Raw genomic sequence first — 19152 nt, 5'->3', positions numbered from 1 at the left:
TACTCAATAATAACAATAATGTTGAGCAGAAAAGCATATCTATAGCTGATTTTACTGGCTATATTATAGTGCTATATTAATCAGGCCGTAGTAAAAAGGCTGGTTCTATGGAGAAATCTGGCCTGCTCTGATTAAAATAAAGTGCTGGAGGAGAGACCGCAGCTGGAAACAGAGCTATCAGCTGGAGCTCAGAAAAGCCTGGAGGAGTTTATGGGTGCTTTTGCTTTGAAAAGATAAAAGGAGGGAAATGCAACATGCAGTTTACCGCTGAAACAGATCTTACATTTCTGAGCCATTTCAGCTCAGAGGTCACCCTGCCATTGGTCCAAAACACGCATCAACAGACCAGATATCTTCAGGATCTGACGGACATCCATCAAATAAACTTTAAAGTTAAAATTTTGTGCATCTTACACTACTTGTCAAAAAAAATGCACTCAGTAAGAAATCAACCAACAGGAATGAAATGTATTGAGTAGATTTGATATTGGAAGAGGAAAAAAAACAGCCACGAATAGAGACATTAAATAAGCAGTGATGCCCCCCCAAGAGTAATCCTGTTAAAAGTTAAATTTAATGCTTTTTAAGACCTTTTTAAATACCATCAATACCACACTCTACCTCTCTGTACGACACTCTACCTCAATCTACCTCTATTTACCACACTCCACCTCTCTCTACCCCACTTTTCCTCACTCTACCTCCCTTTTCTCACCCTACCTCCCTCTACCTCACTCTACCCCCCTATACCACACTCTACCTCCATTTTCCACACTCTACCTCCCTTTACCTACTCTACCACACTCTACCTCCCTTTTCCACACTCTACCTCCATTTTCCACACTCTACCTCCCTTTACCTACTCTACCACACTCTACCTCCCTTTTCCACACTCTACCTCCATTTTCCACACTCTACCTCCCTTTACCTACTCTACCACACTCTACCTCCCTTTTCCACACTCTACCTCCATTTTCCACACTCTACCTCCCTTTACCTACTCTACCACACTCTACCTCCCTCTACCACACTCTACCTCCATTTTCCACACTCTACCTCCCTTTACCTACTCTACCACACTTTACCTCCCTTTTCCACACTCTACCTCCCTCTACCACACTCTACCTCCCTTTACCTCACTCTATCACTTCTACCACACTCTACCTCCCTCTACCACACCACAATCTCCCTCCCTCTACCTAACTCTACCATGCTCTACCATGGTCTAACATGGTCTACCAAGCTCCACTGCTTTCACCACACTCTACTTCCCTTTACCACACTTTACCACACTCTATCTCTATCTTCCTTTCAATACCACACTCTACCTCCCTTTTCTCACCCTACCTCCCTCTACCTCACTCTACCACACTCTAGCTCCCTCTACCTCCCTTTTCCACACTCTACCTCCCTCTACCTCACTCTACCACTTTTACCACACTCTACCTCCCTCTACCACACTCTATCTCCATTTTCCACACTCTACCTCCCTTTACCTACTCTACCACACTCTACCACACTCTACCTCCATTTTCCACACTCTACCTCCCTTTACCTACTCTACCACACTCTACCTCCCTTTTCCACACTCTACCTCCCTCTACCACACTCTACCTCCCTTTACCTCACTCTATCACTTCTACCACACTCTACCTCCCTCTACCACACCACAATCTCCCTCCCTCTACCTAACTCTACCATGCTCTACCATGGTCTAACATGGTCTACCAAGCTCCACTGCTTTCACCACACTCTACTTCCCTTTACCACACTTTACCACACTCTATCTCTATCTTCCTTTCAGTACCACACTCTACCTCCCTTTTCTCACCCTACCTCCCTCTACCTCACTCTACCACACTCTAGCGCCCTCTACCTCCCTTTTCCACACTCTACCTCCCTCTACCACACTCTACCTCCCTTTTCCACACTCTACCTCCCTCTACCACACTCTACCTCACTCTACCACTTTTACCATACTCTCCCTGCCTCTACCACACTCTACCTCCCTTTACCTCACTCTACCACTTCTACCACACTCTACCTCCCTCTACCACACCACAATCTCCCTCCCTCTACCTTACTCTACCATGCTCTACCATGGTCTAACATGGTCTACCAAGCTCCACTGCTTTCACCACACTCTACTTCCCTTTACCACACTTTACCACACTCTATCTCTATCTTCCTTTCAATACCACACTCTACCTCCCTTTACCACACTCTACCTCTCTGTACGACACTCTACCTCAATCTACCTCTATTTACCATACTCCGCCTCTCTCTACACAACTCTTCCTTGCTCTACCTCCCTTTTCTCACCCTACCTCCCTCTACCTCACTCTGCTTCACTTTACCTCAGGCCTCGGTAAGTCTTGTGAGCACAGCCTGCAGTCTGAAGAGCTCCCTCTATTGCTCCATATGGTAATGCAATTTGAGTTTATAATTTTTCACCATGCTCTTGTAGCTCAATATATATTACCTACATCAGTAAAATCAGTAAAGGATGTTTCCTTCTGCATAGAATTGCAATCCCACACCTCTTATCAGGTGCAGCTATTTTTTGTTGGAGTGTAAATGAGTATAAATGAGTATTTAGCAGTTAGCATTAGCAGGTGAGTCATTCACTGTTTTCACGTCTCTCTTTCCAAAAAGCATTATTGGCACCGGAGTATTAGGCATAATTAAAAAAAGGAACTTAATAGAGAAGCTGTAAGTACTTTGGGTCGACGTGTCTTAATCCGTCCGCACCGCACTCCATCTTTGCAGAGAGATCCGGTCGCAGGCGTTTGGAATGATACCCGGCCTGGCATTCACGTTTCGTCATTTGCGAGGAGGCAGTTTTGGCAGAACAATGAGAGGACATATGAGGCATGATTAAACGCTCCTGCTGTAACGAAAACAGCAGCTCATCTCTGACAGCAAAATGTTTAACTATCACCATCATTTCCACCCGCAAATGGTCATTGTGTCCTTGAGAACATATTTGATTATTACACTTCTTTTTTTTTTTTTTTTTTTGGACATCACAGCCATTTTCCAGACCCACACACTTGTCATCAGTCACACACACACACACACACACTTACACTCATGCACTTTCACTTATTTGCACACATGCACACAGGCGTGCACACACCCACACCAACACACTCTCTCAGCCCCAAAGCTTTTAACACTTAAACAGTGCAAAATATTCAGATTTAACCTTGAGTGTTTGATACGGGCGCAGTGCTTTTAAGGAGAGCTCTGCACACCAGCAGATAGGAACCCAGCCTTCCAGCAGACACCAAGCCTCCCAACTCTGCCCAGCTCCTATAATCCAATCACCAACTTCAAACAGTGCCAGAGACATACAGCAATTCTGTTTATGTCTAATGCTTATCATAACTTTATCTCTATTTATAAACTGTAAACATATATAATAATAATTCAGATAATGTCTATATCATCACTTTAATTGAATAAAAGGTGTCCCCTAATAATAAACCACAAGTGTCTAACAATGAGTGCCTTCACATGCATGCACTGAAAAACCTGCTCAGAATCAGATTACTGCAGTTCTCTGATTATTTAATAAGCAAAGGTGTTTTCTTTATTAGGGCAATCAGGCGACGCCCCACCACAGAGCGAGAAGGAGAAAAGAGTTTCAACCAGTATTAAACTAGTTGTGACTGTTCTAGTCAGCCAGTCCTGCCTCTAAGTATCTTAGGCCCCGTCCACACGAACCCGGGTATTTGTCACCGTTTTGGCCTTCTGTCCACACGAAAACAGCATTTTCGGTCACTGAAAAAGGAGGTTTTTCGAAAACGCCTTCCAAGGTGGAGATTTTATAAAAACTTCGCTCCAGCGAAGCCGCGTGGACGGGGGAAAACAGAGGTTTTTGAAAACGCTGACGTCACACAGCGAGTCTGCGCACGTCTGCTTTTCCTTTTCGATCAGGAGGGTTTTCGGTGCAACAACAGCAAACTCCGGCTGTTTAAAGCACATTTACACCCAGCTGATCCAACTAATGAACTAACTGCCCTCTCTGACCCAACAGCGTGGAATTACACACAACCAGCTTTAAACGCTGTCACATGTTTTACCAGTGTAGCTGAGATCAGTGATAGTGGCGTGTTTAACTGTTCTACACACTACTACTATCAGTATGAGCTCTAATTACACTGATCCAACATCACCCTGGATATACTGACAGACCAGCTAACTCAAAATACATCATTTACTGTTACTGGAGCTCCTCATCCAGCCTGTTTACTCCCCAGCCTCTCTGGATTTTACAGCAGGTCAGTAATGTGGGTTATAATGATTTGTTTATAGATTCTGATAAAATGTGATGTTTTTTTCTCGTTGTTTTAGTACATTAAACCACGTTAAGCTTCGTCTTTATAACAGGCTTCAGGGAAAAGAAACCCGACATTAAGCATTTTTAAGTGTTTTAGACTCTGCAGTTTTTTAGTTAGCTGGGTTAGATTTGTGGTTTTGGAGTAACACTGTAATACTAGTTTCCCTGCTGCATCACACAGCTCTGCAATGTTTGAATTAATAACATGTACACAGTTTAATTTAATGCAACTCTAACAATATTTTACACAGCGTCACTAATCAGAAGCGTTCTGGTAAAAGTTTGGTTGCAACATGCTCATGCTCTGCAACATACAGCTCCCCGTCAGAGAAGACTCATTACACTCGTTAAGTTTATTTTTTTCAATTAAATCAGGAACAGGAGTTAGAAGTGTCTCACAGTTCGGTCCTGATTTCACAATTAGCCTTTTAGCATCGCACGGCTAACCTGACTACCTGCCTGCCCTGTCATACACATGATTTGTCAGGAGCCTCCACTGTCGAGTAGTCATAAAAAAACAGCATGCTCTAATTACAATCTTAGATCAGGCTAAACTCTAAAAATCTGATTAAGAATATGATAAAGAGGGCTAAATACGGTGTTAACTCAGTAATTACATTTCTCAGTGCATGTAAACTCTTAACTGGAGTATTCTGGGATGTCTCAGTCTGTGCAGGTGTGAAATCAGACCGTGGTAGTGTTAATAAATGAGCAGTGTTTAACAGCACAGGACCTGCGAGATGCTGTCCAAACACTTTCAGAGTGAAACTGAAGCATTTATACCATATGACAATATTGCAGCTCAATGTGTTTAAAAAGCTGGGGGTGTAAGTTAGTCCTTTACTTCATGTTTTAATGTGTATATCCCTCCCAATCTCGCTGATCTGTATATCCCCTAACCTGTACATACATTCCATGCCAATTAAAAAAAAAAAAAAAAAAGTATAATATTTATATTAATAATAATCCTCCTTTTAAGACTGGCCAGAGCCGCCACACCACAATATAATCAAGAAGCTTACTTTTATCTGCTGATGCTCTAGTAGTGGACTGACCACAACATCACTAAATGTGTTTGAGATGAGGAGAACCAGAAAAAAAGTCTTAAATATCTTAAAGATGCAATTAATTAATTGATAAACATTTGATAATCTTTAAGTATTTATTTTTGCCAATAACTTAAACAATTAAAAAATTGTTCTGGAAAAAAATAAGAGACCACTTAAAAATTATGATTTTCTTTGATTTTACCAAATTAAAAACCTCTAGAATATAATCAAGAGGAAGATGGATGATCACAAGCCATCAAATCAAACTGAACTGCTTGAATTTCTGCACCAGGAGTAAAGGCATAAAGTTATCCAAAAGCAGTGTGTAAGACTGGTGGAGGAGAAGATACCAAGATGCATGAAAATTGTGATTAAAAACCAGGGTTATTCCACCAAATATTGATTTCTGAACTATTAAATCTTTATGAACTTGTTTTCTTCACATTATTTGAAGTCTGAAAGCTCTGTATCTTTTTTTGTTATTTCAGTCATTTCTCATTTTCTGCAAATAAATGCTTTAAATTACAGTTTTTGTTTGTAATTTGGGAGAAATATTGCAAATGTTCATTTTACTCAAATATATACCTATAAATAGCTAAATAAAATAAAAAAAACTAATCCAGAAACTGAAGCTGTATATATTTATCACTTCTTTTTTAGCACTGAATCAATGGACTTGGTGTTTTGAATGAAAATAAAATGAATTAAAATGTGTTCTATGACTTTTGTACAATAAAGGGTTAAAAGGTTCATAATTTATAATGGCTTTAATCCAAACAGCCAATCACCTCCCTTCACTCTCCTTTACTGTATGTAATACTCCTCCAGTATTGTTCTTTATTGGCCTCCTCAGCATGTTCTGGAACTCAAGCATCGTCCAGGCAGCTTTTCAAACAGCTGATAGCTGTCTCCCACAATTCCGTCTCCCCCCCGCCGGCGTGCCACGACTCCTGACAGTATGGAGTGTAATGCGTGATAGATCGCACTTTAGGGACTGGCTAATCACATTTCCCTCTGCCATCAGCTGGAGCTCCGCAGGACATCCTCAACAAAAAAACACAAAGTCCCGGGATCCCATTCTCCCAATCTGGAGGAGCCTGAGCTGCCTTTACCCAATGTCACACAAAGAATAAATAAACAACATCAATACAACTAACCAAGAACTTTATTTAATCCTTAGAAGTTGGTCAGTGGTGATACTTTATAATTGTGGTATAATGGAATATTAATTTAACGTGAGCTTTAATATAAATAATTCAATAAAAAAATAAGTTGATTTAAAAAACAAATATAAATCATTTGATGCTACATGTTTTAATTCTGTTCCTTTTATTGAATATATGGATTACTAGCTGCATTTAACATTATGAATAAAGTATGCATCCTACTATTCTTCATTGTATTTGTTTCTGTTTTGTTCTGTTATCAGCTCTTTACTTTTTTTTACTTTTTTTTGTTTTGCTTTATTGCTATCAAAAAAAGAGATTTAATCCATATTTAAACTGAATTAAAATGTGGAACTCTAATTTGCATATTTGTATATGTGTAAGTATGTGTACATAGTATATACAGAAGGCAAAGACAAGAACTAATGATGCCTGGAAGAAGCTGAGGGTTTATTAAACTGATAAGTTTGTAAGTATTGTTTCTGTATTGTAATCTGTATGCTTCATATAGTTGTAGACTAACTACTCTACTTATGTACTTTTATGTTAATATACCAAACAAAGATTCGTTTATGTGAAAAAAAGTACATATGTAGGCTCAAGTGACTTAAATGTAATTTTTAGCTCAATGTGGCTCAGGTCTGATTTTTTTCATGGCTGTAAATGTGACAAATCCGATATTTTCAAGTCAGCAACAAATCAGCTTAGAACTATGTGGCTTGTAATATGAACGTAGCCTCAGAGAGAGAGAGAGAAAGAGAGAGAGAGAGAAACAGATAAGAGGAGGGAGGGGTAAGAGGGTGAGAGGTAGTTCTGGATAATTAAAAAGTAACCTACCTTCTAACTCAGCCATAGCGGCATCATGCTTATATCACTAAATATGATACAATAATAAAAAAAACACTTTGGATACACTAATTAGCTTTTAAAGTGGGAGCAGATTATAAACAGACTGGACACACAGTATTACACCACAACACTGTTTTTACTTTTTTGCAGATTTTTCTCAAATCTGAATCAATATAGTCACACACTACACAACTGAGCATAATACACTAATCCACTACTCCACCAGATTCCTGACCACATGCACGTGATTTATATTACCTAGGAGATCTAGATGTCAGCATGGAGGTGAACCAGTATTCTGCAGTCATTGATTGAGCTGATATTTGTGCAGAAGCTAAAAACAACCAAAAAAAAAAACTGTAAAGACTTTTCTAGGTAAAGCGCTGGTTGTGAGATGTGGTCAGTGTGGTCTCTACACATTAAATAGATTAAGAGCTGGAAAAACACTGGAAACACTGGAAAACACTCTGGGCCTAACAATGGTGCAGCAGAAGTGAGTCCAGCTGCTAACTTTATATAATGGAACTACAAATTAGAATAAAAAAAAAGAAAAAAGTCTGTAATTACTTTTTACGGTCTGTTTTCATTGGCTGTTGATGGATTCGGTTCAGAGTTTGGTACATTTTATACCAGATCATACCAGATTCCACCCAAAATCTGATCGAAAAACATTAAATTGTCTGTAAATAAAGTTGGAATGCAATTTTGAGCAAAAAAAAGCCTCAGCCCATCTTACACTACACTACTTTAACTACTTTAAACGTCAATTCCGGCTAAAAACAACCAGCACAGACTCGCCACAACTGGATATCAGGATTAAAATCAGGCTAAAAATCTTGAGTGAATTACTGCAGGACGGTAAGGGCCAAAATTGGTCCATTGATTAATGCTTTAAAAATGTTCCATACCATCCCAACTGCACGTGTTAATGTAATTCTACTGCATTTCTACTCTTTCTACATGATCTGAAAATCAGCTGAGTGTGTCATATCACCTGAACTCAGGGCAGATGCTCTGCTATATTGGGTTGGTAGCTTATTTTGCCTCAGAGCTGTTCATCCTTCGCCTCCCAAACAGCTAGCTTAAAGAAAATGAAGTCTTGAGGGAGTGCGAGTGTCTTTATCAAGGTTAAGTAGCTCATTGGGTAAGAGAGCGGGCCGAGAGCGTCGGCAGCAGACGCGGTGTGAGCCCACGGCAGCGAGCGCCGGCGGCCAGCCTAGCAGGCAAATGGCCTTTAGTTGTCCTAACCGCACTATCCATCATAACATATGCTCTCTCCAGGACGCCAGCGCCTTAATGAAGGATGGCTTTTTCATCCGCCTTATTTGGGGAAGATGAACCGGAGGAAAGAGTGCGATGAAAGGGAAGCCAGCGGAGGGGAATTCTCGGCAGAGTGAGCGAACGCGTTGCGGCTGTAACGGAGGAACGGGTAAGGGGACAAAAATGGAGTACCCAAAAAAAAGTGTGACCAGCTAGGACAAAAAATAAATAAATAAATAAAAATAATCCTGTGAAAATTATCACTGGAAATCGTCCCAGAGGTGCTCTGAAAGAGACTGGGAGAGAGTGTTAGTATGATAAATACACCGATGTCACTGACCTCATGGTGGCCATTATTTCTGTTGCATCCTGGGAGCCTGCTGCGGCCTTGGCACGGCTCTGGTTGGTGCTCGGACACGGGCAGCTCCATCATCCGGCCTGACAAAGACGGCTGACACCGGGGGCCCGTGCCCGTCCAGCCCATCTGTGCCCAGGTGCCCACTTTAGCATGGCGCGGCAGGTGGGGGGAAGGGGGGCGGCCTGGGTGACCCCGCGAGGGTTCAGCTCCTCTGACAATCCGCCACAGTGTCATTAGAAAGTCACCAAGGACTGAAGCCCAAACTAAGCCAGTGGGAAGTTCCACTTTGTCCCAAATATAGATGCTATTGTCTCACTTTCACTTACTGGCTGTAGGACTGACTGTACTGTACAGTAAGCAGGACTGGAGGGTCTGATTCTTAATGAACGCAGAGGAAAGGAACACAAACAAGTGTGGTGCAGTGTGAGATCTCATTTAATGGTATTATTAGTGTAAGATCAATAGCGTTTTAACCAGTAATTATATTTTTGTCTGAATTAGGAAGAATCATTTCAACTAGTAAAGTCCTAAGTTCATTTTCTCATCTACTCTTTTAAATCCAGTTCATTTGATCTCATTTTTACCTGTGATTTCTTTGGGCACGTGCAAATAGGTTAATGTATCTCAAATGTTGACTAACACAATGTGCCAAGAGACAATGTGAGAGAAGGTGATCTTATTTCAGTTACAAACTAACCAAACCAAAGAGAAAAAAACACTTAAAATGTACAACCTCATTTACTGACATGTACCTAAGATAATAAACTATAGGTTTGAATACACTAAAACACCAGTCTCAGGCAAAACTTTCAAGCTAATGTGTCATAAGTGAAGAACTTGTCGATTCCAAGTCGAAAACAAGACTCTGCAGCAGTAAAGTCAAGTCTAGAACGATATTTTCGAAAGTAGACGAGTTAGAATCAAATGAGAGGTTTTATACTAGTGATTTTCGAGACAAAAACAATTAAAAGTAGTCCAGGTCAAGCTCAACACTTTACAGCAGTCAAGATTTATAAGCAGTAAAATCTGAGCCAACAAATGTATCAACATAAAACAGAAATTTAAATTGCACAAATAAAGCAGAGTAAAGAAAATTAAAGGGTCCTAGTAGAGTGTACCAATATTAAAATTAAATACTAAAATCACTTTTTAAAACTTTAGTTTTTACTGCATTTTTCTATGAATCGATAGATAGATAGATAGATAGATAGATAGATAGATAGATAGATAGATAGATAGATAGATAGATAGATTTCTATGAATGTCATTTTTATTAGACACTATAACCACATTCATTCATAACATATTATAATGCATAACCCATTATAGCCATGTTTATTAAGCTTTATGATATATATATGTTAAAATAGTATATATCTATCATTTAGCACTATATTCAAGACAAGCATAATTTATCAGTGGTTAAAATATTTTTATATGATTACTAAGGGTGTGTTTATAAGTTGGAAGTTTTTTTAGTCATGATACAGTCTGCAAGCTGGGACTGAGTTTCTGGGTTTTGTTGTATAACATGTTATAAACACAGCTATTAATGCATTATAATCACTGTTCATAATGCATAATAAACATGGCTATAATGAATTTTACATTTTTATAAATATGAATAGCCAGGTATAGCACTTCTAAAGCCTCTATCTGTAGTAAAGCAGTGCTGGAACAGACTGTGTTACTGCACTCTCTACTGCAGCATTTACACATTTACACACAGCACATTCACACTGCCATCATAATAACTAGAAAAAGACACAGAAACACAGAGAACAAATAAACCCAGAGAGCGGTGAGTACTGCTTCCTACACCTTCAAACGAATCTTGTAAACTAGAGAAAAACTGGTACAGAGAGACGTCTGGCTGACCCACATGGAAACAGCTTTAGCCTTTTGAGTCTTTAGCTTAGCATTGTGAACAACCAGTTTCAGCAGTGAAGAGAAGAATAAGAGCTCAGACATGTTAAGTTCAGTAATGAAGTCATTAATAAGATGATAAAATATGCTGAGTGATGCGGGAGAGGCGGGGGGTGGGGGGGGTTTGTGGTTGGGGTGGTGGTGGCATTCTATCCACCCAATGTGAGAAGTGTGAGGCCCTTCTGGAGCCTTTTACTCACAAGTTGTAGAAATGAATACTGCCTGTAGTTTATGAAGGCTTACCTGGAGCAGGAGCATGTGCCACTCCTCTCTCAGCATCTCCACAGCATACCACATCCTTCTCCACCAGCTCCCCCCCGCAGCACTGAGAGCTGTAGCCGTCGTGAAGCAGCCCGCCGCAGCAGATCTGACCCCCCGCTGAGGAGAAGGGCATCGCCCCACAGCACAAATCACCCAGTCCCACCGACACGCGCAGCTGATCGGGGTCCGGACAGCAAACCTCCCCTACAGACAGCAGGAAAGAACAACCTACAGTGTGAGTGGTACTACTGTATATCGTCGCTGTCCAATGAAAAACAAGTATCTCCATTTTGAACAGACAAATCCTTCCGGTAACACTTTCTATGAATGTCATCTCTATAAGACTCTATAAACATACTCCTAACACATTATAATGCATTCATAAGGCATTATAAACATGGTTACACATATTTATACAAATGTTTAATTTATCATAGCCATGTTTATTACACATCATAAACTGTGTTTATTATACATTAGTAGCTGTGTTTATAACATGTCATATGTCAATACCAAGAAACTCAGTCCCAGCTTGCAGACTGTATTATGAATAATAAAGCCTATAAACTACAAAAATATAAATATATATATATATATATATATATATATATATATTTAACCACTCATGAAATTTGAACTTGTCTTGAATATAACATTAGTTATAGTCAATTATAATGTATCATAAAAGGTCTTTGTGCGCTCCAAGTAAAGTGACAGACTTTCATTGTGGGACTAGATTATTAACGATAGATATATACTATTTTAACATATATATTATAAGCCCAGCTTATAATGTATTATGATCACAAGTCAAAATGCTTAATAAACATGGCTATAATAGGTTATGCATTTATATATATATATATATATATATATATATATATATATATATATATATATATATATATATATATATATATATATGTATGTATAGCCATGTCCATAATGTGTTATGAATGCATTATGGTTTGTTACGAATGTAGTTATAGAGTCTAATAGAGATGAAATTCATAAAAAAGTGTTACCATGCTTCCTTACACTGTGCCAAAAATCCTTGATAAACAAACAAATATAATTTCTTCAAAATGATCTAAAATAGATTATTTTTAAAGCACACGTGATTGGTCTGTAAGTTTACTGCACTGTAAAGCACGTAAACCATAAAGACAATAAACGTTCCGCCACTTTAAATGAACACGGCGAGAATGAAATCCTTCTCAGTAGTTTATCGGTTTGGGTGCAGATTGGACAACGTCTGTGTCCTATTAGTGACCTCTGATCTAAACCATGATGATGTACTATCTTTGTTTTCAGGTTATTTAAGAGTTGTGTTTTGAGGCTCCCATGTTGCCAGTCTTCAGAGAAAATACAAAGAGGAGGAAAACGTGCAATTGGCGTCTTAACACTTTCTCATAATTGGATTCACCTTTGAATATAGGTCAAGGGTCAATGAGCTTATCAAACACATTCTGTGTTCCAGTAATTAGTGCTAAAATATTCAAAATAATAAAACGACAAAGGTTCCCAAATGTATGTTCTTAATGACTTGCCTGGTTAAATTAAAGGTTAAATGCTCTTATGGCCTACAACACTGTGGCAGTATGGTTCGCAGGCAAGACTACACACTGATGGTATTATGGGTGAAGGATGGGGGACAGAAATGTAATTATTTTTTTAAATAAATTGTAAGGAAGACAGTAGGAAAGATGGCATTTTTGTGTAATGTACTGAGAAATGTTTAAATATACTGAGGTAAATAATTTCGGAAACTTAAAGTTAATAAGGCATTTTATTTACAGCAATGTTCTGTGTTTGATCAAAACTGTACTTTATTCTTAAGAATTTCCCTGTAAACTGTTTGTAACAGTGCAGTAGTGTACCTGGGCCGACTGGAACATAGTATCCTCCACAGCACTGATGTTGAGGCAGAGGCTGGAGGAACTGTCCGCCACAGCAAACACTGAAGGAAGCATTCACCACCAGCAAATACAGCTCACCACAGCACTCATGCAGATCTCTGAATTCATGCAGCGTCTCTCCACAGCACACCTACAGGACCAGAACAAAGACAGAAAAAAAAAATCACTAAAACAAAACACACACTGCGTCACATCACTTTAACTAAAGCACAGACGTCTTACACTGCTCCTCACACGCGCACTAAAGTTCAGCTTGGTCCGAGGCAATTAGGAAGTTAAGAGGTGGCAATGCCCGGGCCCACAGGGGCCAACACGAGCGGCTCCTGAAGATCCAGAGAGCGGCCGGGCCCCGGGGCTGCTCGTCTTCCTCCTCCCGCCACCAAGAGGCGACTATATTTAGCTGGACTCCAACCGTCTCTATTCTGGCAAGAAATCAGGCCAGGATAGATTTACCCTCAGCAGCAGCAGCAGCAGCAGGACTATACTCTGGTGGCGTCTGAAAAATCTGTGTCGCCCCGAGCCGCTGACATTGTCCTTACCTTTGGCTCGGCTTCAAGCTCAAAAACATTACATAAGGACGTGCTCTGAAGTACCTGAAACAGGGGGAAAAGATGTGGACTTGGAACAGTCTTATTATAATTTACTGTGATGTACAGAACCACTCAATAGAATGGACACAGTTTACATTTTTAAAGTTTTGTATTGTAGATTAATACTAAAGTCTTCCAAACTATGAAAAAGAAAACATATGGGATTATATTGTAAACAAACATTGATCAAACAAACCATAATACGTTTTATATTTCAGATTTTTCAAAGTAGCACCTCTTATTTAGATTAGACAGTTTTGCACTTGGCTGGATTTTCTCAGTCTGCTTTATGAGGTAGAGTCACCTGGACAGTGAGGTTTTAGTTAACAGCTGTGCTGAACTCGTCAAGAATTAATTACTTAAATCTCTTGCCATTTTAATATGGTTTGATTATATCTAGATTATCTAGATCTAACTAACTAACTAACTAACATCCAGAGTGAGCTGCTACAGTAAATCGTTGATGGAGCTGATTGGTAATAAAGGACGGTTTACTGGTCATTATAATCTATAGTTTAATTTACTTTTTTATTATCTAATAAAACACATGCATAATGCAACTGTTGTGTTTTAATTAGTTTAGGTAGATTGTGAGTTTTAATATATCAATGACATTTATAAAATGTGATGAGACAAGCTAAAAACTAAATTATATTTAATGCATATTTTTCACAATGGACAGACATTTTATTCCATTTTGGAGCATTTCTGCTGGTTCACTATCATGAAACTGGCCCAACAATGTAAAGAACACCTGCTATATTTAAATTATGTAAAAAAAAAAAAAGTAAAAAAAAAACATTGTATATTGACTGGTTTACTATTATACAGCTCTGAACAAAAAAGAAAAGACTACTTCAATTTCTGAATCAGTTTCTCTGATTTTGCTATTTATAGGTTTATGTTTGAGTAAAATGAACATTGTTCTTTTATTCTCAAACCACAGACATTTCTCCCAAATTACAAATAAAACATTGTCATTTAGAGCATTTATTTGCAGAAAATGAGAAATGGCTGAAATAACAAAAAAGATGCAGAGCTTTCAGACCTCAAATAATGCAAATAAACCAAGCTCATAAAGTTTTAAGAGTTCAGAAATCAATAATTGGTGGAACAACCCTGTTTTTTTACTACAGTTTTAATGCATCTTGGCATCATGTTCTCCTCCACCAGTCTTACACACTGTTTTAGATAACTTTATGCTTCTCTTTGCACTCCTAGTGCAAAAATGAAAGCAGTTCAGCTTGGTTTGATGGCTTGTGATCATCCATCTTCCTCTTGATTATATTCCAGAGGTTTTTAATTTGGTAAAATCAATTTTCCAGAGCTGTATATTTAATGCATATTTTTACAATGGACAAACATTTTATTCCATTTTTTTTGTAGCATTGTGTACTATTGGTTCATTCTCATGAAACTGGCCAAACAATGTAAATAACAACTGCTAGATTCACATTATATAAAATGTAAAAATGTGCAAAACAGTGCTGATAAATTGGCTGGTTGTTCTATTGGTTATTAAAGATACTCTGGACACAGAAAGCGAGCTTAGAGTCGGGCTCTTGTGAGACGCTGATCTCAGCCCTGGACAACAAGGCAATAATAGCAGATGGCTCTGTCACATTCGTTCGCAGAGAGCGAGAGAATCATCTCTATTCTGCGGCTGCTGTCGAACACGGTGAGCTCGTCTTTCCTCCAGTCGTGTTCTTTTGTGCCGGGGCCTCCGGAGCATTACTGTCTGCTTTTGAGCCGAGGGAGACGTATGGCTTTGGCTCGCTTGCCAAGTTGGCGGCGTTTCAATAACATCAGGACTGCAGCAATTGCAGGAGACAAGTTAATCTATTTACTGAAAACAATCGCGGGACGAGAGCTTCGCACTTAAACGCCAAAACAGCTTGCTGTGTTTTGTTCTCCTTCAGAGAGAGGCGTATTTCACTTACAGTGTTAGAGAGAATGAGTTACACAGTGTTACACTTTAAGTGTTACAGAGGCCAGGTAGCTACAGACATCTGTCCACCTTAGAAACCGCATAAAATATACAATATAGGCAAAAAAAAAATCTAAACTGTACTAATAACTGTATTAATTATTTCAGACTCCATTACAATGAACATCATGTCTTTTTTGTAGGTTTTGTTGCACATAACTCTAATTGAGACCTGCAGTCCATCAGAATAGACCATCAACTAACCAATAAACAAGTTTACACGCCAATGAAGCAGTAGCTTAGCCCCGCCCACTGCACTGACAAAAAAAATAATTAAATGTGAAAATAATTTTATGTGATTTAGACACTTTCTATTATCATAAATATTTTACTGTTTAGAGCTGGTTTGTGAAATAAAAAAGTCTAAATCAAATATAAATATGAATAAAAATGTTACACACAGGCTTTTAATGCCATGGATATTAAAAAAAGCTTTTAAATATTTCAGTTGATTTTATTCAATTTTTATACGGATTTAATATTACAATATACATTAGAAAAGCATATAATTTTCTTCTGCATTACACAGAGAGAGAAAACAGCATGTTTTGTACTTTTCCATCACTGGAACCTGTCTTTTCATAAAGACAGTATTATTATAAAGTGTTGCTAAATAATATTATTTTCTCAAAAAAAATGTAATTATAAAACAAATCCCTAAAAAACAGCCATGCAATTAAATTTCACAACTAGTCAGAGCATAAGTAGTACAGTTATTTATTGTACAGTATGTGCTCAGATTAAAAACTGCCTCCAATATTTCATCATTTTATGTGATTTAGACACTTTTTTATTTATCATGAATATTTACTGTTTAGAGCTGGTTTGTGAAATAAAAAAAATCAAATATAATATATAAATATATAAATCAAATATAAATATGAATAAAAATTTTACAGACAGACTTTTGATGCCATGGACACTAAAAAAGCTTTTAAATATTTTAGTTGATTGGATTTGGTTTTATACGGATTTAATATCACAATATACATTATAAAGCATATAATTTTGTCTGCATTACAGAGAGAGAGAAAACAGCATGTTTTATTCTTTTAGTAAGTACTACTTATAAAAAAGCTACTCTACTTTGTACTAATCATAGTTATAAAACCATTAGAAATGAGTACAAATAGAATCGAACAAAAAAAAAACAGCTATGAAAAGAGGGTTTGCTGAAAATATATTATGTAATACAGCATGTAAAATATATAGTGCAGTGGTATGAATTGAAAAAAAATGTATTGCTCAAAAACTGCACAGAACTTTGTGCTGAGTGTCTTTTACCTCACCTTTTTACTATATTTTAGTGTTTCAAATCACATCATAATATACCGAGCTGCCATTCTGAGGACTGATATCTTCTACACTGTGTATCAGATCTTTTGCCTCATGTTTATCTTTTAATAAAAAAGCTAATTGTTTGCAGTCTACAGCTGAAATAAAGGGACTGGCCTCAACTGTTCTAGTACTTTTGGTTCTGGTTCATACAGTCATAAGGAAACACACTCAGATGCAGAATTATAGGTGTAGTATGTAGTAAGTACCTGCAGTTCTGGGTCGTAACAGGAGTTTCCACAGAAGTCCTGGTGTGCGGGACACTCCAGATACAAGCACTGAGTCTGGGGAAGAACCGCCTGCTTGGCCTTCAGCTCCTCACATGGTTTCAGGGCCCGTCGCCGGATATCATATCCTCCCATGATTCCATTGGGCTGGCCAGGAGACGTCCACTCCAGCCTAACAGATCTGACAGACATGAGAGAAAAGAGAAAAAGAGCTGCTGTAACATTCAAAAATATATATAACACTTTAAAATAAGAGTACATGAATTACCAGTAATTATTATAGTAAAAATACTACTAAATTGTAGGTATTTTTTTAACTAATTATACATCTATATTACTTCAGATGATTATTGATATCTTAACTAGTGTCTATTAATAATTAGTTATTTTTTTTTACCAATAAACTAAATAATAAATACATTGTTTAAAATAAAAAAGAGTTAATAATCTATGCTTATGTTTGCACATGTTTATAGATACATGGTGATATAAATTAAAAAGTTAGGGCAGCATTTACAAAACTGATCAAGCAACATCAGTACCAGACTTAACAAATGCTTTTGTGACTACAGGTGGGTTAGAAGAATGGTCATTGTTATAATGTCATATTTTCTGGAAGTAATATCAGTACGTAAATTGAGTAGCTACTCCCATCCCAGGCTTTTGTGCTGAAGTTTCTCACCTTGTGCGTTTACATACAAAAATGTAAAATGAAACCTGTTTAATTATGCTCTCCTTCACGCACCATGTGGCCTCAGTTGCTCGATCCTGCCACTTTGTGCTTTATAACATCAGAAAAATTTGACCGTTTCTGACGCAACAGGCCACCCAACTCCTGGTACAAGCAGTCGTCATCTCACGCCTCGACTACTGCAATGCCCTGCTAACTGGCCTCCCGGCCTGTGTAGTAAAACCACTCCAGATGATCCAGAATGCAGCAGCACGTCTGGTCTTCAACCAACCAAAACTGGCACATGTCACTCCGCTGTTCGTTGAGCTCCATTGGCTACCAGTTAATACTCGCATCAAATTTAAAGCTCTTACAATCGCCTACAAGGTGATGACAGAACAGTTCCTTCCTACCTGCACTCGCTCCTGAAAGCTTACGCTATCTCCCGGCCACTGCGCTCCTCCAATGAACGTTGCCTCGCTTTGTCAAACAAACATTCACACAAAGCAATCCAGACTGTTCTCATACAGAGTTCCCCAATGGTGGAACAAACTACCTTCTACTACCAGATCAGGATAATCTCTCACTATCTTTAATAAACTCCTGAAGACAGAGCTCTTCAAAGAGCACTTACTCTCCTAACACCTCTAACTAACTACCTTCTACTACCAGATCAGGAGAATCTCTCACTATCTTTAAGAAACTCCTGAAGACAGAGCTCTTCAAACAGCACTTACTCTCCTAACACCTCTAACACACTAACTACTTCTAACCTCATTTCCTTCTTCTGCTCCTTCATTCCTCTATTCCACTACTTTCCTTTGACCTCTTTTAGGCCCTATCTAAAGATGTTTTACCTTTAACTTCTATTACTTTAAGTACTTCACTATTGTAAGTCGCTTTGGACAAAAGCGTCTGCCAAATATAATGTAATGTAATGTAATGTAAATATGTTGAGCCACTCAGAGCCCAGGTTACCATCCACAATCTCATCCACCACCATTCAACCTTCTAAAAGTTCAACGTGGGTCCAACAGTAACATCAGACTCCAGCTGGTCAAATAACAGTCTATTATCGCCAGCACAGACTCTACTCCAATCCTTCTCTTACTTACTGGTTGCAACAGAAGCTCAGTCCCACTCCAGTCCTTTACAGATAAGCTCAGGTAGCACAGCTTTATAGTGGCTTTCCACTTCAGCGCTACGTCTG

General features: G+C 38.4%; 1 protein-coding gene across 2 annotated transcripts in view; it reads right to left on the bottom strand.

Annotated features, from left to right (window-relative positions):
* The window catches only part of ush2a (Usher syndrome 2A (autosomal recessive, mild)), a 440168-nt gene that overhangs the window by 136166 nt on the left and 284850 nt on the right, over positions 1–19152 (bottom strand). For both annotated transcript variants that reach the window (XM_049464244.1, XM_022672674.2), the window contains exons 48-50: positions 17255–17453; positions 13095–13263; positions 11197–11418 (exon numbers count right to left, since the gene is read on the bottom strand). In XM_049464244.1, coding sequence (XP_049320201.1) covers positions 11197–11418; positions 13095–13263; positions 17255–17453 — 590 coding nt within the window. The remainder of the gene's footprint in view (positions 1–11196; positions 11419–13094; positions 13264–17254; positions 17454–19152) is intronic.

Source organism: Astyanax mexicanus, chromosome 14, assembly GCF_023375975.1.
Source record: "Astyanax mexicanus isolate ESR-SI-001 chromosome 14, AstMex3_surface, whole genome shotgun sequence".
Classification (NCBI taxonomy): Eukaryota; Metazoa; Chordata; class Actinopteri; order Characiformes; family Acestrorhamphidae; genus Astyanax; species Astyanax mexicanus.
Note: the sequence above shows the minus strand (reverse complement) of the source record. Positions and strands in the feature narration are given on the sequence as shown.